Below are 23058 nucleotides of genomic sequence, written 5' to 3'. Positions count from 1 at the left end.
ACCGCCTGGCATGCAGCACTGCTGGCCCCCAGCCCCAGCTGCCAAAAGAGGCCATGGGCTTGCTCTGTGACTGAAGAAGACTCGCCGCCATGACTGCCAGCACCAGCTCGGCTCCCACCATCCTGGTCTAAGACAAACATTTGTACTTGCAGGCAACATCAGCACTCAGGGACCAGCCCACGGTCCCCAAGGACAGCAGTCCCACACAGCAGCCATGTCTGCTTGCAAAATGCTCCCGCACTGGTCACATGCGAGCCACAGGGCAGCTCAGGTTGGGACCCAAGGGCCAGCAGGGCTCAGCTCCCACCACGAGCTTTGGAGGATGATAGCAGAAACACAGCAGGACTGCAAGTGCTGCCTCTGCTGCTCAGCACCATCCCGAGGTGTTCTCTGAGGGGGCTCCAAGGGTAGCAGTCGCTGCAGATGGGGACATGCAACTACTGCAACATGCAACAACTCCATATGCCTACAGCAACACCAGCCCTAGAACATGTAAAGCCACCAAGGAAATGGTAACAAAATAGTTTTATTCTGCTTTATCAAAAGAACTTAACACTGTGCATGTAAACTTGAACATATGTATCGTGTTTCCTTAAAGAAAGTGCAGATCCAGTGGCAGACCCCTTTAGTCACACGAGCTCAAAGGCCTTTTGAACAGAGAGAAAAAACAGTTCAAACCCACGTTCCCAGTTGCACCCATCTTTCTGCTCTGCAGCTCCCAGCTCAGAGAGAAACAAAGCCCAGACTGAGGTGTCAAAGCCATGGCGATTCCCTCCTCTTGCACACCTACTCAGGCTTCTGAAGCGGTGGCTGGCAAAGCAGAGAGGGATGGAGGAGGCTTTTGCAGAAGGCACTGAGCATCACGCACACGTTGCTGCAGGACTTCAAACTCCAGGAGCATGCCCAGGTGTCCCTCAGACCACATGGTAAGAGGTGGCTAACGCAGGATGACATTTAGCCAGAGTGACAGCCACTCATGGCAAATCCACCTGGACAGCTGCAGGGAGGCCCAGCAAGGCTCAGATCCAAAGGGAAGCAGTCCTTCCTGCAGTGGCCTGGAATGATTTCCAGCTCCCCGCACAGGGATCTCACTCTGATCACTGCAGGAGAGCTGTGAGCTGTTTGCTTATTGCTTCTAGTAGTTCCCCTCATGCCCTTTGCTTCCTGTCATCTCCAGCTGGCAGAACCTACCCTGTCCACTTGGTTTGATGCCAGCACTGGGTAGTGCCCAACCCCAGTGAGTACCACAGGGAAACAAGTCTCCTCCAGGAGTGCTTCTGTTCTAAAAAGCCTGCCTTTGTCTCAAAATTCAACCAAAGTGGCTGCTGCAAGCCAGCAACACCGAGGAGGTGGAAGGTCAAAGAGATGCAACTCCACTGGCTCCTCAAAGCCCTTCCCAGAGGAGAAAGGGGACCTTGCGAGTCAGACAGTACTTTCAGGAGACATTTCAACCACCACAGCTATGAAATATGCCGCCATCCCCTATCTGTCCTCATACCCCTCCCCTGGGGAGGGCACTGCAGAGTCTAATGGGGCTAACGCTGTGCCTGCCCGCTTCTCTTTTGCCATCAGCCATGGGTTTCAGCTCTGCCCTGCCTGCTGGCTGAGCTGCCTTCCAGCATGACATGCAGACATCCTTCCTGCTCCTCTGCCCACCAGTGTCCTTTGAAGGCTGCTCTTCACCAGGGGGGCACTGTTTGCCCAAGACTTGGGCAGGTGAAGATGAGCCCCGCCACACAAAAGCTTGGCTTAGTGCTCCCCATGTTGGGATCTGCAAGGCACGTGGCTGTGCCACAATGCCTGTGCACCAGCTGTGTGCAACAAAAACTGGAGAAACCTCTCCTCCTGGCAACAGCAGTACCCTTCCTCTCACCCTCAGAGCACGAGGAAGCATGCTCACTCACCACATCCCTGGAAGCTGGGATTGGTGCTCAGCACCTTCAGCTGGCCTCGTACTGGGGCAGGGTCCTGGTCCCTGGCTCCTGCCGTGGCTGGGTTTGAAGAGGAGCTGGTACCCTCGAGCAGAGCACCAGCCAGGCCTTGGGAGCTTGCAGACAGATGGAGGAAAGAAAGACCACCTGAAACTGCTGCAAAGTCCCACAGCCAAGCTGGCCAGCAGCAGGAGAAGCAGGGTCAATGCATCCCTGCTCTGCCCCAGAGTTGGAGGAGAGGCAGCCAGGGCAGGAGCCGGGACAGCATAAGGCACCATATGTTACCAAACTTCCTTGAGGAGAGAGACTGCCATCCTCCGTGTCAAGCCACATAGGATAGGAAATCAGCACTGGAAAGCCTGAAGCCCACAATTCATTTGGACAAATCATTAGCAGAGGAGAAGTTCAGGCCATTTGTTTTGGGTTGAGTGTTTCACCAAGGCAAAAGCTAAGCATGTTCCTTCCCTTGCCATGAGGTTGCAGATGGTGCCAGGGACAGCAGATCTGAACGCCAGCACCAGCCGGCCTGTCCAGTGAACCACGCTGGGCCGAGCGCGGCACCTGGCTGCACCTGAGGGGACAGGAAAGCCGGATGAACATACAGATATCCCAGGCTGGCAGAGAAGAGGCAGGCTCTGATCATGCAGTGGGTTCAGAGGCAGGCAATGCTGTGGTGCTACCAGCTGAGGAACAGCGTTCCAGCTCAAGCTCTTGCCAGTTGCTTCCCCAGCCATCATCTTCTGGGATCATTGCAGAATATGAGAAACAGGTCCTAGAAACAAGCACATCCTCACAGACAAAGGGGAGGACAGAGGAAAAGAGGAAAGAGATCGTACCAGATTTGCCCCCTGAGCACATCTCTTTCTCTCACCCTGCAGTGGCACACATGGAGCAGAGGTTGGATATATTACAACGCACACCAGGAGAAAAGATCACCCTGCCAGCAGTGCCCGTGAGTCAAAAGCCCTGCAACACAGCAAAGCCTGGCCAGTGACGAGAGGGCCAGCGACAGACTCCCCACCGCAGCTGTTCAAGGACACACGAGGGAGGTCCCACTCCTTGGAGCAGTGGATTTTGCACTGGGGAGCAGTGATGCCTCACCCACTTTGCAGCTGAGGTGTCAAACATCTGATCTGCAAGCAGAGCAGGGTCCCTTCAACTCTTCTCTTCCCCTTCGCTTTGCCAGCAAGGCAGAGCAGTGGAAATTCAGCCCCCTTTCCCTGGTGAAAAGACCTACAGGGAGGCTGGGGTCCGAGCAAAGATTTCCCAGCTCTGTTCCCAACCAGCAGCTTGGAGGTGCTCCATGCACTCTGAAATCTGGTTTAGGGTGCAAGGTGAGACCCAGCCACCCATCCGAAACGTACTACAGTCAGTCACAGGCAGCCTGCGTGAGCCTCTTGCTTGGAAAGGGAGAGTTACAGAAGCCTGTTAGAGATTGCTTGCTCCGAGTTGTTACCTAGTGCCACTGCCTACAGGAAAGATGATTATGGTTATGCAGATCCTACTGAAATAACCTATTCCACACCAAACCACGCCTCGCCCTGAGCAGGAACACGCAGCCTCCACTGGCTAAGGAGAGCCCACTCCACTGGAGTCCTTGAGAAGAGTTAGATAGCGCTGGTAGAAACCTGCCTCCGAGTCCACAAAGCGAAGCTTCATCGACAGGATGAAGGAAACCTCTTCACTTGGCCTCAGCAAGGAGCACTGGGGAATGACCAGTGTGCAGCAACATAGCACTCAAAGCCACATCTCCTACCTCCAGAGTAATGCTTGCTAAATAATTGCACCTACTGCAGAAGGCTTTCCTGGTGTCTGTCTTTTAATATTCCAGTATAGGTATGTTAGTACAGGATTATCCCTCATTTGGAAGCACCAATTTAATAGGGGAAGAAACGGAAGAGGCAGAGCACTTGCAATGTGTTGCTAGAAGAAAATCAACCCAACTGCCACCTATACACAAGATGTCCACACATGCGCTGCATCTGCCCCACCAGCACAGTGCAACATCCCCATTCACAGCCAGGCTAGCTGTTGAGCTATACCAGGTATCTTTCTACCTCTGTCAGCCAGTGTTTTCCTTTGCTCTGAGGTGGCTTTCTCCAGAGGTCTCTGGGGCCTCCTGTGAAGGAAGGTTTGTTTCTTGGGCAGTCCTCAGATTGGCTTGCTGGAAGGCACAGGAATCCAGAAACACGTTGGGAATGCGGTCACCAAAATACAGCTTGCTGTTCGCAGCTATCGCTTGGTATTTCTTTAGTTCCAGATACTCAGGGGTAAGTTTCAGCTACAAAAAGAGAAACCAGAGACCATAAGAGACAACCTTCTGGGCCCCACATCATTAGATTTCATCTCAGGCAGCTGCTTCCTGGGGTGTGGGCTGTTAAATCAAGTGTTTTCCCAGTGCTGCCCACCTGAACCTAATCTCCTGTGCAGAGGAAAAGTGTAAGCAAGTCCTTTTCTGACCAGCTTTCAAGTGCTCACCTTGTTGGAATCAGCCAGCTTCCGAGCAGTGTAGTACTCCGCATCAGCTTTTGCCTTCTCTCTTGCTAGGAATGCAGCATCTAACACAGCAACAGAGGACAGACAGGAAAAGAAGCATTAGCAAGCAAATAGCCCCATCACATGGAGCACCTGAGCCTTTGTCCCACTGGGACGAGCTGACCCAGGTGTGCCCATGACACAGCCTGGCTGCCCGTGTACCTGCACTGCTGGCTTCTTGGAGAGGTACCTGCAAAGGGGAGGAATGACCCCAGCGCATAACCTTGCACTACTGCACCCTTTATTATTTTTGCAGGATGGCAATGCCTATCAGCTCAGTTCTAAGGTTCCTCTACCTGCTGCCACCCTCAGCTAGAACACGACCCCAGCAGCATGCCAGCACCACAGTTACCTTCAATCTCAGAAATTAGCTTCTCCGTTTCCTTCTCCATAATCTTCTGTTGATAGTGAATCCTGGCCACCTGAGCAGCCTTCTCTGCCTCTGCAATCACAACAGGCTCAGCTCAGACATTCAATTCTCAGGGCTCGAGCATCAGCACCCTGACCCCAGCACCTGGTCGCAGGATTTGCTATGCCAAGTAGTTTGCTCTCTGCTGCCTCCCTTTCTGCTTGGGTCCTACAGTGCCAGCTTGTACTCCAAGCAATACAGTTACAGAAAGAAAACAGGGCTGACATTTCTAGAGCGGCACTGGCTGACATCCCTTTTACAAGTGTGATTCCCCCTGGCACAGGGACATTTAGCTTCAAGCCCAGCCAGTTTTTCTGGCAGAGCTGTTACCTCTTGGCCTGCTGTAGCAGGAGCCCCCCTGTAGGACAGAGGTATTCACTGCTCTGCTGCTATGGGGAGGGAGGTGGGACATGGACACAGCAGCACAAACATTCATATTTTCTAAATGACTGCTGGTGCAGCCAGGCTGTGCTTCCTTCAGGGAGCCGTCAGCAATGCAAGACAACATCCTACCCTAGCTTACTGGGGGAGGTAGGAATGGAAATTCAGTCTGGCCCCCATCCACTAGTACTCCCAGCTGGTGACATACCAATGAGCGCTTTCTTCCGGTCTGTCTCTGCCTCCTTCTCTACTACCTTCTGCTTCTGGGCTGCGATCAGCAGCTTGGTCTTCTCAGCCTCCCTGCAGGGTGAGAAACGTTATCAGAGGGAAATAGAGCTGGGAGCAGCTCTGTAAACCAGGGCATGAGAGGCCAGAGGGACAAGAAGCCAACCAGTTGCCAGCATCATGTCCTCACAGCCATGAGGACTAGCTCTGTCTTCAGCTGTATGAGCACATGCATAGCCAGCAGGTCAAAGGAAGGTATTATTCCCCCTTCTCTATTTGGCACTGGTGAGGCCACATCTGGATGCTATATACGGTTTGAGGCCCTCAGGATGAGGAGCAAGTCCAGTGCAGGGCTACTGCAGATGTAGGGTGGAGGCCAGGGCATGTGAGGAGAGGCTGTGGGAGCTGGGCTTGCTCAGACGGAGATGAGGAGGTGAAGTGGGACCCAATGGCATCTCTGCCTGCCCAAAGGAGCCCCTGAGATGCCAGGGCTGGACTCTGGAGGGGCACAGCAAGAGCCCCAGAGGCACCGGCACAGCTGCAGCACAGGAAACCCAAGGAAACAGCTTGTCCCCATGTGAGCGGGGCATCCCTGGGACGGGGTCTCGAGCAGTGGGGGATCCCCATCCCCAAGGATGCCTGGACACAGCCCCCATCGACCTGCCGCAGCTGTGGCATTGGCCCTGTTTTGGGAAAGGGCTTGGACAGGAGATCTCCATCAGTACGTATGGGACTAAAATCTGTCTGCAATTCTGTGAGTTAGCTGGAGGGGAGCTTATGGGTGAGACATCAAGACCCCTGAGCCCTGAATTCAGTTTACAAGTCTTCTACAGGTTCTCTGCATCACACCAGCGTCCCCTCTACATAAAGCAGTAGGGACATAGCCTTGATACGGACTCTGTACACACAACCAACCATCTTTGTGAAGGGCTGAAAGGCTTCAAGGTGAAAGAGCCATGGAAATGGAGAAACAGAAAGCACAAGCGCACCTAGCCGACCACACGCTGACTAGAGCCCACCTCTCACCTTCTGAGCACCAGCTAAGAGCTTTCTAATAGCATTATGCCTGTGCTGGACCCTCAAAACCAATGCATACAATTTGATGTACAGCTACTCACATTAGCTCAAAATTTCTTCGGATGGCTTCTGGGATTTTGGGTTTTGTAACACGCACAGCCTATGAAAAAAGAAAAAGTGAGTATTTTAAATTAAACGTTTTGATGAGAGCTGAGTAACTAAGAAATGTCTGTGCAAAACCAGCTGTAGTGCTCTGGACATCTCCACATTGATCCAAGACCACACATAATGGTTCCCAATCCTCTTGTACAACACAGCTGGGCACAGTCACTCTCACAGAGGTGCCTTACATCTGTATTTCCTGTCTTTGCATCTTTTACGGCACCTAAGCGATCAAGTAAGGCCTGCAGAATAGACTCCTGAAGAGTTCCACCACCTTTGTTAAAAGCAGCTTATCTTCCCACCCCAAAGACTCTTCAAACATCATCAGACAACACTTCCCAAAGTACTGCTCAAGAAAGGGGCTCACAAACCCAAAGAAATTAAATTGCAGGAGTGAGACTTGCAAAACAGAGGCAAGGCTACGAGCTCAGGAATGGGTTTTCCAGGAGAAAAGCTTGCAAAAGTGACAACACAATGAGAGACATATCAGCAAAGACAGGGGAGAGCAGCAGGGCACGGATGGCAGCTGGGGACTGCTGTTGTTTGCAACTGCAGATCGTCAAGAGTGATGTGCACGGCGATGCTGACAGCAATACTCAGGTACATGCCAGAAACAGCCGCTAAGCTGCTCTGCGGAAGACTCCCTCTGAAATATATGGGAAACACCTCCAGAGGCAAGACCAGGAGCTACTGCTGCTCAGCTGGCATGTTGTGTGGCTTATTACCAAGCTTTGGGAGATGCAGATTGAGTCCACGGCTGTAAAATTGCTTCACGACCCTCCTGCTCCATCTCCACTGTAGATCTAGTGCTGAACCTGCTGCTTCTCTCTGGGGTAAGTCTGCAAAGAACCAGAGGGCTTCCACAGAGGGGAATGGGATACACACACGTTCAGACAAGTCTTCGTATGCAGTGCAAAAAGGGAACCGCTTCCACGTGACAGGCACCCTGCGTGGCAAACACACCCTGCCTGGGGAGAAGGAGCCAGCCTGTCATCAAAGCAGGACACTCGGGAATCACAGAATGGTTTGCATTAGAAAGGACCTTCCAAGATCATGCAGTCCAACCCCCTCTGGCCACAGGCAGGGACACCTTCCACTAGATCAGGTAGCTCAAAGGCCCGTCCGACCTGACCTTGAACACTTCCACTGATGGGGCATCCACAACTTCTCTGGGCAATCTGTTCCAGTGTCCTCATCACCCTTATCGTAAAACATTTCTTCCTTGTATCCAATCTAAACCTCCCCTCTTTCAGTTTAAAACCATTGTCCCTTGTCCTCTCACTACAGGCCTTGGTAAAAAGCCCTCTTATACATTGAAAGGCCGCAATAAGGTCTCCTGGCAACCTTTTCTTCTCCAGGCTGAACAACCCCAATGCTGCTGCTTCTCTGAAGGAGCGAAGAAAGCAGATTTATGGGACATCAGACCAGAACATCCTTCAGTGAAAGGATTTTTCTAAGCTCCTACCAAGTCCCTAGAAAGGTACCACACACAGAACGCTCACCTCAGCAGCCACCACAGGGTACGCAGGGGGATATTCTTTCTACCTCTATAATACCCTCTGCACCAAAGCAAAGATTGGTTTCCAGAAGCATGGCTTTTCCAACATAGGCAAAGATTCCCCTGTAATCAGGAAAGCCACCAGGTCTTTGAAAATCTCCACTAGCTGCTTCTTTTTCAAGCCAATGGCTCAACCTATTTAACGGTGAGATCTACTTCAATCTCCTAGGTGGAAACACTACTGTGCACTGTCAGTACTGTTAATAATCAAATGTTAAGGCATTGGGAGACACGGGAACTAACTGGCTGAGCAACAGCTTTGCAAAAAAGAGCATGAAGGAATCAAAAAACAAGCTGATTATATGACAGCATCTTCTTCCTGTGGCCATGAAGTCCAGCCACATCCTGATCTGTGCTGGCAAAAGCTCAGCACCAGGTTGAAGGCAATGTTATTCCAGTGTGGGGAACCCAGTATAAGAGATGCCAACAAACTAAGAGTGCAGTTGAAAGCCACTGAGATGGCAATCTAAACGTTGCAGAAAATGGGAATAGGCTGATGGTACGGTGCTTCTCCTCTCCTGTTGATCCTCATCCTTAATGCGTGAGTGACATTTGCCTATTTCCAGTTATTAGGGACCTTTCTTGAGCACCGCCATCTTTCAAAACTAAGAGAGTGGCTTCACGATGGTGTGGGCCAGCAACTCAGCACTGTGGATAATGCTTCACCTCTGCAGACTCTGCTGCAAGGGTAAGGAACGGGGAGGCCCAAGGATAGACCTTGCCAGAAAGAAGTCAAAGGTGGCGTTCAGCCTTTTCCAAGTCCTTGGTCACTATGTCCCTTGCTCCACAGCTTCCTTTTGCTGTGGATGCACCTCAGAAGCACTCTGGGTTGCCCTACACAGCCATCATTAGGTCCAAGCCTAGCTGAGCTTTGGTTTTCCTAACTCTGTCCATGCCCTCTCAGTCCAACTAGGTTTATTGCTCCCAGCTCATCTATCCCTACTCCACCTTTTGTGAGCTTCCTTTCTGCTTTTCAGCTCAGTCAGGAGCTCCTTGTTCATCCACACCGGCCTCCTGCCTCACCTCCTTGACTTTCCACACTTTGGGGTGTCCTTGGCAATGATGTAGGGCCTCCTGGCCTCCTTTGCTGACCAGGGCAGTCTCCCACAGGACCCCACCAAGCACATCTCGCACAAACCGAGTTCTGTTCTCCTTAAGCCCAGGCCCGTAATTCTTCTGGTTCACCTCATTCCTCCAAGAACCTTGAACTCACCATCTTACAGCGGCTACAGCTCACACTGCTACCAGACTTCACCTCTCAACCAGTTCTTCCTTGTTTCTAAAAGGTCCAGCAGAGCATCTCCCCAGTGAGCTTTGCTCACCACTGCCAAAACCTGTGTTCAACACGCTTCAGAAACATCCCGCATGGCTTGCACCCAGCCCTACTGCCCTTCCAGCGGACACTGAGGTGGTCAGAGACCCCCGTAAGTACTAGGGTCTGTGATCATGAGGTTTCCTCTGGTCTTCTACACAGCTTTACCTACATCATCTTACTAACTGGGTGGTCTGCAGCAGACAAAGACCATGTGATCCTCCAGGTTGGTCTGATTCTTACCTATATTGACTCTTATCTAAGCTGTTCCTCATCCATCCCAAAGCAAAGCTCCACATGATTTGAGCCAGTCTTTTGCAGGCAGCACAACCCTGCTACCTCACCTTCTCAGCCTGTCCTCCCTAGAGAGCATGTACCCATCCACAGCAGCTCTGCACTCAGGTGAGCTATCCCACCAGGCCCTGGGACTGCAAACACATGGATTTCCGGTTTCTCAAGTTTTTTTCCCAGCATGTGTGTGTGTGTTTTGTCCAGACACTTGAGACAAGCCCCAGGGTGTCCTGCTTTCACAGGGAAAGCACAGGAGCCTCCCCTATGACACTACCCCTAGACACTTCTTATCATCCACCGGCCTCTACTTCTCTTCAGGCTGTGGCCACCATTCCAGTTAGGAAAGAATGTTTTCCATCAGGCAGCTTGGAGGGCTTGTGAAGATTTCATATACACTAGTTTTAATAAACCTAGAAATAAATGCTGTTAATTCCCCCTAACAGCATCTTTTCAACAATGAGTTATTTTCTGTGTCACTTCTTTCAAAAATGAATTGTCAGCGATCTCTGAAGTACTCATGCATGCAAACATGCTCTTCAAGAGGAAAGCATTATGCCCAAATACAGAATTATTTCCCTTAGAGCTCATAAAACAATTCAGTTCTAGGTAGAGTTAAGTTAATCCGGGTTACACAGCTGCAAGTTAACTTGGACATTTGGAAGAGCGCTGCCATCTCAACTTTTGTGACAAGACACTGCCTGTGGTTCACCCTCATCAAAATAGAGCAAGCCTATGCACAAATGAGCTGCAAAGCAGCACAGTATTTACCGTAGCATTTCATGTGCTGCAACGGGAGGCTTTCCCTCCTTGCATGCAGCCAGCCAGCCTAGCTAAACGTAGCAACAAGAACGGCAAAACAGATTTGGTCTCACTCTTCCCTACAGTGGAAATCTCCAGAGATTTCCATCTTAGCCCTTGCGAGCCTAAGGTATATTTTTCTCAGTTGATTGCCCTGAACTTCAACATGCCAAAAAGCCAGAATGTCCCACAGCCCAGCTAAGATTAAACATGATTTTCCAATGTTAAGTGTAAGCAGAAAATGACTTAAGATATAACATCTTTCCCCATCTCTGGTACAAGCGCAGAGAAGATGAAGATCTCTTTTATTTTGCAATTACCTGTAGGAACTGCACTGGCACACTGGAGCGCCCAGCTCTGCAGCGGTGCCAAAGGTAGTTTAAAGAAAAACACTTTCTTGTTCTTTGAAAATTAAATCCAGTACCTGCAGGTCTGTGGCCTGCAATGTCCTTTTCTCTATTCTGCAGGTCTTCCCCTAACATAAAACTAGCACTTAGAAGTGGTCACTGTCATAGGGACAGTGACCACTGACAAACCTCAACTCAACTATTTCACATTATGTGGAAAACCAAAGCAAGAAACCTCATCAATCTAGTGAAAGGTGAGCAAATTAGAAGTAGAAAAAAAGACTAATCTTTGTTAGGGAATGAACCTACCTGGATAGTGAGACCTGGTGCCATGACATTGAGATCCTTCTGCAGTGCCAACTTCAGATTCTCATCTATCTGATCTGTGTTTGGAGGACAAGAGAGACACCACTTAGCTTATCATCATTTCTCCTACAGCTTGTGTGGCAGAGAGTCAGCTGGCCTTGAAGAGCAGGTATCTCTCTGGTGTAAGCTAAAGACTCATTTTCAGATCATTTGGCACATTGTTTCCCTTCCCACACCCCCTGGAAAATGTTCCCAAGAGGAAAGCCATACACTAGTGTCTCTAGAAAGGTTCAGCTATTGATGAACTCATGGTATCTGAGCTGCAGGCAAATGGCTTTCAGCATCGCAGCAAGAAAAAGTACCCAGAGCCTGAGGTAGAAGTCTATGCCTTCCTAGCCAGAGCCACACCAACCCTGCTGCCTGCAGCAAGCTCTGCCTTTAAGTCTCTAGGGACTTGCAGGATCCAGTACTTGCTACTGAAAAAATGCATTTTTGTCACTTCCAAGCTTCAGGAAGATCTTTCCATAGAAACAGCCAGTTATGAAGGGATTAAGCTCCATGCAGTATCAGGAAACTCCTCTCTGACTATGGATAATTGGCAAGCCTGAGTACAGCATTCAAAGATTGACAATCTCTTAATATTAAAACTATGGCAACCTTTTGTCTTCCATAAACCCATTTTCCCCTGCTCAAGAAGGAATGTGACTCTGTTATGTCTTTGGGAGTGCAGGTAGGTACCAAGAAGGAGAACACTAAATTTGCTCATTCCTGAACCACTGCTACCACCTTCTGAAAAAACTAGAGCACTGCAATGAACTGAGAGCATGTGCCTTCTGGCTCTCACTTGCTGAAAACAGCCAGAAGGAAGCTTTTAAAGTAAAAAAGTCAATTCAACAACAGAACAGGGGCCTAAAAGTAGAAGTAGACAAGGCAAAACCATCGTCATAGTGAAGGCAATGGGAATGATTGCACGTGCAAGAGCAGAGTGGCTACTTTGTGCGTCCAGAATTTAGACTTAAGTGGAAAAGGACCAAAATCAAATTCCCATGTGCAGATATGGAAAGACAAAGAAATCTGAATCATTAAAGTGTAAAGTTACAGAGGAAATGACATATGGATATATAAGGAGCTGGATTCTAGACTGCAACTCCAATCCACTTACCGAACAGCTCAATGTATACTTCCTGCAGAGTATGGGCACTGCAGAACTGATTCAGTTCATGATGAATTTTATTGAAGATCAAGGTCTTATCGTAGTCTGCAGTGTAGTTTCTCACAATATCGTACACTGAGGAAGTAAGAGAATTATCACAGGTCACTACTGACATGTGCTCCTTTCTGCAATGCCACAACCACAAAACAGCAGCTCAGGGTGTTAGGAAAGCAGTGCAGCACTGGGACAGGTGGGTGGGGGGTCTCCACCCTTGGGAGTTTTCAGGACTTGGCTGGACAAAGCCACAGCTGCCCTGCCCAGCTATTAGCGAGAAGCCTGTTGTGAGTGGGAGGGAGGTCAGAGGAGAAACCTGCAGAGGTCCCCTTCACCAGTGCTGCTGGGATTATATGACTCTGAAGAGCAGATATACTGCATGGTCCTGTTTTTTGATCTGCATAAATAAATGAAACAGTAAAGCCTGTCCAGGAGCTGCATGCATAGGAACAGATACTACTGTAACATGAAAACAAGTATCATTCCCACAATTACAACATGAATTCACCCTTCAATGCCTCAATAACGCTAGCGTTTTGCATTAAGCTGTGCTGCTGAAAAAAAAAGCTGTGTGGGTCCTTGGTTCAGCAGCTCGTGAAATGAGAAGGTAAGAGGCTCCTACGCAGGCTTTGCCTTTGTAATTTCCCCGGGAGCTGAGCTGGCCAGCACCTGGGGGCTTTGTCTCATGTATTTAGTTTCACAGCTGGTCTCCCCTTCAGCAGCAAGAAATAGGACTGCTTGAGTACCCATCACATTTCTAAATGTACAGGGGAGAAGCAATCCCAGAATTAATTTTCATCTTTGCAAATCTGCGGCTCTTTGAAAAGCTTGCAGACACATGCATGAAACTAAGTGCTACGGTACTGGGAACCATAAGGATAACAAGACGCAGAAAATGGAAGTCTTGCAAACCAAGACAGAGAGGCTACAGGAGGAGTGAAGACAGCCACAGCACTGCTTGTTGAAACAGGACGGGAAATACCTGCATACGGTGCCAATTTATTCACAACTTCTATTCGGTCAATGTAGATCATAACACCGCCACTGTAAGTGAAAAAGAGAATTCATGAATTATTACTGCAACTGTTAACAGTGGTCCATATTTAAAGCAAAGTCATCTTTTTCCTCTTTTACTAAACTCACCCAGAACAATTCTGACTCCTTGAGCACTTTGCAATTAGATGGCAACAAACCCCAGCTTTGTACAGACTGGTCCCACTCTCTGCATAAATCAAAAGCGTGCTCCAGCAAGTCTGCAAAGCACTTCTGCTTCACTTTGCTATCTCCTACTTAGCCAGCAAAAGGAAAACGTTTTTGAACAGGAATGCAGCTGCAACTATCAGAAAGGAGGAGTCCAGCACAATGAAGGGAAGGCAACAAGGACAGTGGACGATGCCTGCAAGCAGCAGAGCAGACACAAACTGCAGACGCACCACAGCTCTTCTAGGCAGCAAATACATTCTAAACAGAAAAGCCCCTAGTTTAAGTTCATGCATTTACTAACTCCAGCAGGAACCTGACAAGGCCCCTGTTAGAAAGGAAGAAACAAAGCACGTAACAGACTTTAATTCACATTCCCTGCATCAATGCCATGTTGCAAACAGCCCTCCCGCAACACTGCAACTGTGCACCTGCGCCCAGGCACGTGCACTGTCAAGAAGCTCCAGACACCTCATTGGAAGAGGCCTGCAGGCAGCCCTCTCCCCAAGGGATCATCTGCTGCCAGACCGGCAGAGAAAAGAGGGAATCAGAGGTAGGCCTTGACCCCAGCCTCTGCTCTTACTGACATGGCTTTCAGCAGGTCGTGCCCACTCCTGGGTACCTGCAGCACAAGGGAAAAGCACAAACTCTACAGTGAAGAAAAAAACCCTTAATTTTCAACAGCTCGTAAGTCTCTCGAGAGCGTATTTTTAAAGCACTCTTGCCATTTTGTCCTCAGGGAAAAGGCAAATCACAAACAAGAAGCTTTAAGCAGAAACTGTTTAGGGACAGCTGATCCCCAGCAGCAGACCTCACACATTTCCAGACTTAGTCTCTGTGGTGTTTTAACTCAAACATAAACCCCATGGCAAACTCGGTTTCTTATTTTGCAGATCTTAATCTCTGGCAGTTGAAAGCTAAGTCTGCAGAAAAATCACCTGAATTTGTCCACATCTGTCCTCTTTTAGAAAAGGTCTCCCAGGCACTGCCTGCATTCGCTCTGCAAACCTGCCTGCTTCATGGCAAGCTACGAGGTAAAAACATTGATGGTGGACTGAACTTGCCTGCCGGATGGGACAGGCCAGCAAAAAAAGTATTTGTGGCTAAAGAGAGACTTACTTCCTAGTGAGATACTACTGTTAAGAGTATTAACCTCTTTTTCACTCAGGATTTCTCTTTAGGCCATGGTCATTCTTGCTGGCTCTCTCTTAAGAAACGTTACTATTATTTTTAAATAAGATAGGCTTATGGATCTTTTACAGGTATGTAGGCTGTGCAAGCAGTTATAATGGCACGGTATATGTGTTCTTCTCTCATCTGTTCTACACTCTAACTGTCCCACCATATCCAATAAAATGACCATTTATTATTGCAGGGGACATCCAACAGCATTCCTCATGATCCTCTGAACCTGCTTTCATCCTCCTGATTTGTTCCAGTCACGACATCTCCACCAGGACAGGGAAACCTAGCTACCATCTTGAGGTATCTTCTAGGTATCCTGGTGAGGAACCAAAGCAGAGCACGTGGGCTTCTTCCACCAGAATCTCCTCCACAGCACCACCTTATGTTGGGGTTGTTTTGGCATTTCAATTTTATGGGGATGTTAGAAGGAAAAAGAGAGCACCCGAGACAATCTGCTTACTATGCAGGACTAACCCACGACCCCTCATCACCTCACGTGGAAGAAAGGCTGGCACCTCAGCCCAGAGGGGACTGCCTGCTGCCCGTCTGACTCAACCAACACCATCCACAGCAACCCTGCCAAGGATCTCAACCAGCATGGGTCAACAGGGTGGGGCAGAAGTGAATTATATCAGTCCTGCTGGTCAGGCAGTGGCTTCAAGGAAACAGGTGCCGCTCAAGGAAACAGGTGCCACTCAGAGCCCAAATACGCTGGCCACCTATTTCCCCCCTGTGGGCTTAAGGTTAAAACAAGCCTACAAAGCACTTACACTGTGTTTTCCAGCCAGCCAATTGCTGGAGCCATCATCATTTCACATTGTGCAATGGGGATGGCCCTCTGGACCTTGCTGCTGTAAACCCAGGAGCCAAACTGAACTGTAACACTCTGACCTTAAAGTGAGCATCTCAGACAAGACCTCCTCTCAAACAGCCTGGTCCAGAAGATGTTAGTAAACTCCTGGCGTGCAGGAGATACAGTCCTGGGCAGTTTTGGGACAGTTGCTCTGGCAGAGCATCATGCACTGATTTGGGGCGATTCACACACCTTGTTGACCTGGAACTGTACAAATACTCTCATCATTCACAGCTGCTTTCCTTGCCCTTTGGCACCTACAGCTTAAACACTGGCTCATTCAGTGCTCTTTCCATTCTACCAAGCCACTACCACTCTCAAAACATCTTTGTTTGCCAAAGCCTGCTTCTTTCCAGATGCAAGGCAGGGTGACTCCTACCAGGAGATTTCCAGTGCTTGCAACTCTCCACTGCAGTTTCCACAGTGTAACACAGGCATTTGCAGCCTCTGTAAGGGCTACTCACACCCTGCACGGTCCTCACTGCAGAGCTGCTCATGAGGCTGGTCAGGCAGAGCAGCACTGAGTTGAGCAGGCTCTTTGGTCAGGGAGGGAGGAACAAGAAGAAATTCATAGGAAGTCTGAAAGGAGGATCAACGCATTGACTATGTGCACCTGGGAGAAATTTAAGCATAATTAGGCAGCAATAGTGCCTAACTTTACAGGTGTCCTGGTTTCAGCTGGGATAGAGTTAAGTTTCTTCCTAATAGCTGGCATAGTGCTGTGGTTTGGATTTAGTAGGAGAATAATGCTGATAACACACTAATGTTTTAGTTGTTGCTCAGTACTGCTTACACTAGTCAAGGACTTTGCAGCTTCCCATGCTCTGCCAGGCACACAAGAAGCTGGGAGTGGGTACAGCCAGAATAGTTGATCCAAACTGCCCAAAGGGCTATTCCATACCATATGATGTCATGCTCAGTATAGAAACTGGGGGGAGTTGGCCGGGGGGAGCGATCACTGCTCGGGAACTGTCTGGGTATCGGTCGGCAGATGGTGAGCAATTGCATGGTGCATCACTTGCTTTGTACATTATTACTACTATTATTATTATATTGTTATTATTACTACTACTTCTTTACTCCATTTCAATTATTAAACTGCTCTTATCTCAACCCAGGAGTGTTTCTCACTCTTACTCCTCTGATTCTCTCCCCCATCCCACAGGGGCAGGGGGAGTGAGCAAGTGGCTGCGTGGTGCTTAGTTGCTGGCTGGGACTAAACCACGACAACAGGACAAGGTGAAAGTGTACAGGGGACTAACATACACTAGCAAGCATTTCAGTAGACCTTAGAAAGCCTCACACATTTCAGGATTTTAGCTTATGCCAGGCCAGGAGAAGTCAAAGGAAAAACTGAAGGATGTTGCCATAAAAAAGGTGCTGTAAAAAAAAAAGGCGAAGGTTTAATTCTTATTGCTAGAGCTGACCACAAACAAGACCAGACCAGGTTAGACAATCAGAGCATGCAAAAATTGGGCTTAAAGGTCAGGTCTGGGATTAATGCAATACATCCACTTGCAATATTCATGACACATTTTTCCATGTGACTGGCTAAGAAACAGGGATCTGTCCCAGAACAGCATTCCTCCAGTGCTCTGTTTGCGTTCCTGCCAACGATCTGCAGCACAAGCTCAAGATGACTCTCACACCTTTGCAAGTAAACATCTAATGCTTGAGCAATATTACTGCTTAGCGTCCTGACTATCTACCGTTTCTTGGAATTGTAAAAACCTGTACAACATTTAGCATGATTCTTTCCAGTTAAGTTTATAAGAAAAAATGCTACTTACCTAATTCTCTCGTGCAATACTTGCACGACACCTTTTTCAACCCATTTTTTGTATTCCACAATTAATATACTCATGAGTATATTAATCCTCAATTAATTCTTTGAGTCAGTCCTTTGGAACACTTTGCTCTTCTAAAACTATTTTACTGAACTGATTTTCCATCAGTTTTTGGAGATCAGCAGACCTGCCATGAGGAAACTGCTGCACTTTCCAAGGAACTGTGCACACATTTTCTTGTTGGGAAAAGCCAGAAATCTCAGACACCAGAGGCAATTCACAGCTTAGAGCAGATACGTATTCTTCCTGCTGTAATGAAATGGTTTCCGTCTCTGGGGTGACAGCTGTTTTATGAAAAACAGTCACCTGGTGCCAAAGTATTTTAAAATCTGTATTTAATGTATTCACTTAATGCTGTCAAATATAAATGGGACAGGTAAGGCAGAAATTGGGGATGGGACACCCACACAGTCGTTCACAAGCTTCCTAATGTAGATGAGGATACAGGGAACAGGAATATGAATATGGTGGAAGAGAAACCCAGCCTTTAAAATCTGATGGTTTAATATACAATTACAGAAATTTAAATGCTTTAGGATCTATTCTTGTCATGAACTTTGAAATGGGATAGTAGAATTTCAGATTTGATCCATCTGTTGTTTATAAGCTTAACGCTTTGCTACAGAAATGTGGATTCAAAGCTTTGGCATGGAGCAGCTGCAGACTTTGATTCAAAGTGCAGCAAATTTAAAGGCTCCTGCAGCAACACCTTAAAAATGGACAGGGCTACTAGGACCTTTGGTCTGAAGTGTATTCAATTATTAACTAGGAACTGCTTCACCAGCTGTTTGGTGTTTTAAAGCACATTTATTACCTGTAACTTCACAACCACCTGTATCACACACAACTGAATCCCACAATGCTGAAACGTAACAGGAACTTAATGAACTAACTATACAGAATTAAACAGAATATTTAGCTCCTGAATCACAGACACACAGAATAGTCAAGGCTGGCAGGGACCTCTGGAGCTCATCTTGTCCAACCTCCCTGCTCATGCAGGGTCAAAGCAGCAGAGTTTTATTTTTGACTGCGTTAGCATGTCTAATGTGGTTAAGCTTCAGCGGAAAGCTTTGCTTGGTCTGCTGAGAAGGCTTGCAGGACAGCAGCACACCATCCCTGCCCCAGAGACATGATGCTATCTTACAACGTCTGGCAGGTGAAGTATTACTCCTATTTATGCTACTTAGGAGCTAAAAGTTGCCATTAAACACATCGCTAAAACTCTGCTCCAATAACTTATTTTTAACTATGCCATTTAAAAGATACTGATACAGAACATAGTGAGTCTTATTCCTCCTTCCTGCAATTACTTTTCGCTTTGAATCTTCACCTGACCACAAAGCCCTGTCTGCAGCACTGAACACTAGCATTATTTACAGACACTCCTGAAAGAGGTTTGAGATCTAAAACTAAAATCAGCTAGGCCCCATGAGAACTTGGTGTTAATATTTAAGCCCAAGTGATGTCTGATGAGTTGCTACAGGAATAGTTCCAAGAACTCATTTCAATAAGGGCTAAACTGGATCAAAATTAACTTTGCCTCATTAATGTTGCCACTGATGTTCAACTTTTAATTTCAACATGGTCCTTATGTGTTATCAATCAAGTCATACTGACTTTTTTTTTTTTTAAAAGAAAGAAATATTGTTGAGTAACCCAGAGCTAAAAGACCAGGATAAAAACAAAACTGGTGATTCTCCTTAAGAGAGAGATTCAGTCATCACTTCAACTCGTCAATGAACCAACACAACAGGATTTGCAACCCAGCTCAACTATCCCTCTCCTGTTACTGCTCCGCTTGTTAAAATTATACAGATCTGTGCTGACAAAGGGATCAGCTTAATTATGAAGCAGGCAGGTGCCACCCATGCATAGAGTTCTTTATCCTTTCTCACTCTCTCTTTATGTCAGGTCAAACGTCAATTCCAAAAACGCCCAAATGATTCCAGGAGACTCATTTTCATGAGCTGTTTTTGAAATGAACCATCTCCCACCAGGAGGACTCCCATTCACCATTTACTTTTGCCCACTGCTGGGGCCACACAATTCAGACTAGAAATACTGCAAAGCAGAGGGCAGACCAAAGCACAAGCAACAGGCTATCAGAGTAATCAAGGGAAGAAACCAAGAAAGATTAAGAAAATGTCTCTATAAATGCAAATACCCTCTAAACATCAATTCCAGCAAAAGCAAGGGCACTCCTTCCCATACCGCCTGCTCTATTATTTCCAAGTGTAACGTATGTGTGCATGTTTGGGACTAATTTTAGGGTATGTGCCTTCACTGTTCAGCCTCTCTGTCGCAGCACTGTAAAGGACTAGCTGCAAACTACACAACAGAGCGCATGTGTTCATTGCCAGAAGAAACAGAAAGGAAAAACATACCTTGTCCCACAAGGCACATTTTTCACTTCATCAGTCTGCAACGTGGTCTGAAATAAAAAAAAAAAAACCAACCAGTGCTCACAAAACCTCTCCATTCTTCAGGAAGATCATGCTGTGCCCAGACTCTCACAACCATGACACGGGAACACAGAGCCAAAAATGTCTCCTCTGCCTCCCTCCTGACTTTTGCAGGTGTGGGCAGAAGACAGACTTCTTTTCAACTTGCCTTTTGGGAGATAGAAAGGCAGTTGTGCTCATTTCCCTACTCTCAGCTCCTGCAGCACTAAGGCCTGCAGCTCTCCTGGGAAACAACTGGGGCCACACACACAGTCCATCCTCCCAGAGCAAGACATCTCCTGTCCCAAGCAATGCTCACACACATTGTGGAGATTCCACCAAAATGACAAGTCCCAGTGCACAGCTGGGTCCGGCACCTAAGGCAGAAGGAACCAAGGGCTTCCTAGGAGCTGTTGCTCCGACTACCATGTTACTGAGCCACTCTGCAAACACCACTTGCACAAATCGGCCCCATCCAGCAACATCCCTACCGACATCTGCTCCCACACCCCCTCTTCCAAGACAAGATACTAACCTGCACAGATTTGAATGTGGTAATGAACGGGAGCATGATGTGGTAGCCTGGTCCGCTCGGACTAGTTAACAATGCACCACCCCTACAGAGAGAGAGAGAAAAACGGGGAAAAGGCTCAAGCAAGTGGAAAATAGTCTAAGTGCTGGCTTTGAGAGCAAGTACATTCAAACTACTAGAGGTCACAGCTGTGGTAGTGCAAATTACATTACTCACCTGCACCAAATTTGCCACCAATTCCCCTACAAAAGGGCTGACTGCACATGATGCTTGCCTGCTGCAACTCAACAATCCTTTGCTTTGGTCCTGTGAGCAATTAACTTTTAGAGAAGGCAGATATCACTAAATTCTTCCATCAACTGCAACATTGCAGAGAGCTTCAAGAACACACATTTTCCTCTCTAAATAGTTCACTGGTCACCATGGAAAAATCCAGCAGTTGATGTGATCTCGCCGGTTTGGATTTCCACAAGGTATTTGGCACAGTCCCTTACCCAAAGCACAAAGAAAACCCACAGACTCTTCTGGGGACTGGCAGGTGGTTAAAAGACAGGAGACAGAGGAGAGCTCTAAGCAATCGATCCTCACAGTGCAGTAAGGTCTCCTGCAGCATCCCACAAGGGCCCGTGCTGTTCAAAACACTTGTAATTAAAGAGCAGCGCAAAGGAAACCGGCCTGTGGTGGTGAGTGTGAAGGGTAGAAGAGACAGGACAGAAATATAGCAGATACGGCAAAAAAAGCAGAAAGGCTGTTGCTGAACTTCTCTGTTTCTTTATTTAAATTTGAAGCAAAATCTAGTCAAGATGTGGCATTCAGTGACTATGACCACTCACTGTTATGGACTGACAACAAGTTGCTCTACAGGTGCTATTCAGGGCAGTACGAGCCCCAGGTGAAACTCAGCCCAGGGCCAGGGAGAAGACCCATTTCAAAGCCACAGCAAGGTGGGTACTCTGGCTGGCCAACAGTGTTGGGACAGTGGTGACAGCCCTCGACAGTAGAGGGAGAGATCAACAGACGTGAAAAGACTGGATGGAGCAGGAGCTTTGGTTCTCTAAGCTTTGAAATCCAAACTGTGACCCAGAAAGGGGGAGGAAAGGAGAGGGAGGAAAAGTAGCTGAGGATTCAGAAAGACCAAAACTCGTAATGATTCTGCACAGAGCCAGGCTACCCAGGCCCACGTCATTTCTGGTGCAAGCAAGCAAAAACAACACAGCCTGTCTGCCTCGGGGCAAAACCTGGAGGGAAACACAGAGGAGAGCGATCACCTCCCCAGGTGATCTGGGGCCAGGGGGGAATCCCAGCTGCGAGACAAAAAACTCAGGGAAGGCTGCAGAAGCCATCGAGGCGCTGGCAGGGCACAGTACCTGTAATACACAGCCAGATGCCCCTCCTCAACCTTGTGGATGGAGGAGTACAGGAAGAAGATGAGGAGTCCCGCGGCAGCTGCGATTACGGCTCCAGCCTGGGCCATGGTCATCCTCACATCACCTGCGGGACAGAGAGCGTTACCACCAGCGTCCCGCCGGGGCCGCCGCTTTTCCGTCGCCTGCACGGAGATCTTCAACGCCGCCCCTCGCTGACGGCGCCTCTGCCCCTTTTCCAATGAGAAAACCTCCTCGGCTTTTGGCCAAAAAGCCAGGGAGCAGCCTGAGAGCACCCCGCTGCGCCACCCCCCTCACGCCAACCACAGCCGCGCACGGCGACCTTCGCCTGACAAGACCGCCGGCGCAGGCACGCCCGCCGCACCGGGGGCCGGCAGCCGCCCTTGCGAGAGCCGGCGGCCCGCAGAGCTGCTCCCCGCCCCGTCTGGGCCCGCCGGCGGCCCCCCCGGGCCTGCCGGTGCCCGCACCTCAGGCCGCTTCCGTGGGCGTTGACGGCCCCCGCCGGGCCCCCCCCCCCGCCCCGGGAGCCGCACGGCGCCGGCACCTCAGGCCCCAGGCCCGCCCCCTCTCCGCGCGCGACCGTACCTGCCGCCGCCGCGTGCCCACGTGCGGCTGAGGCCCCGCGCCCGCCCCGCCGCGCACGCGCCGCCGCTCGCGTCCCCCCGCCCCCCAGCACGGCGGGGCGTGTCGCGGGGGAAGCGGGCGCGCCGCGCGGCGCCTACCGATGGCGTCACGGCCGCCGCCCTTGTTGCTCGGCAACCGGCGTAAGGGCGACGGCCCGCCCCCCCGCAGCTAAGGTCTCGCCACAGCGTTTATTGCAGTTATCTGTATTTAAAATATACATACATAATCTATACGTTCATATGACACACGTGCGCAGTCGCGGCTGCCACCCTTCGCTCTCCACTCCCTTTCCAGGTGCCGCTGGGAGGGCAGCGGGCAAGGCAGGTCGCGTCTCTCCTACAAGCAGGTTACTCGTTTCGGTGAAAGCCCAACTAGGCGGGAGCCCGTCACACACTGCTTGTCACGGCCAAGGGTGTATCTGCCACCGGCCACCACCTTCGCAATCAACGCCACTAAGGTTTATAAAAGACAAGGCAATGGATCAACCAGTCCCCTCCAGCGCGTCACAC

General features: G+C 49.1%; 1 protein-coding gene across 1 annotated transcript; it reads right to left on the bottom strand.

The window, feature by feature from the left end:
• Window positions 1-510: 510 nt before the first annotated feature.
• ERLIN1 (ER lipid raft associated 1) lies at window positions 511-22810 on the bottom strand. Its single transcript, XM_075717801.1, is given in 13 exon segments — window positions 511-4067; window positions 4069-4212; window positions 4410-4489; window positions 4819-4908; window positions 5465-5556; window positions 6600-6658; window positions 11276-11349; window positions 12435-12560; window positions 13462-13523; window positions 19952-19998; window positions 20544-20625; window positions 21908-22031; window positions 22772-22810. Coding segments are annotated over 12 exon segments (1092 nt in total). The 5' UTR covers window positions 22021-22031; window positions 22772-22810; the 3' UTR covers window positions 511-3944.
• Between the last annotated feature and the right edge of the window lie 248 nt (window positions 22811-23058).

Source organism: Pelecanus crispus, chromosome 10 (genome assembly GCF_030463565.1).
Source record: "Pelecanus crispus isolate bPelCri1 chromosome 10, bPelCri1.pri, whole genome shotgun sequence".
NCBI classification, from domain to species: domain Eukaryota; kingdom Metazoa; phylum Chordata; class Aves; order Pelecaniformes; family Pelecanidae; genus Pelecanus; species Pelecanus crispus.
The sequence above is the reverse complement of the archived record's forward strand: the minus strand, read 5'-3'. Positions and strand labels throughout refer to the sequence as shown.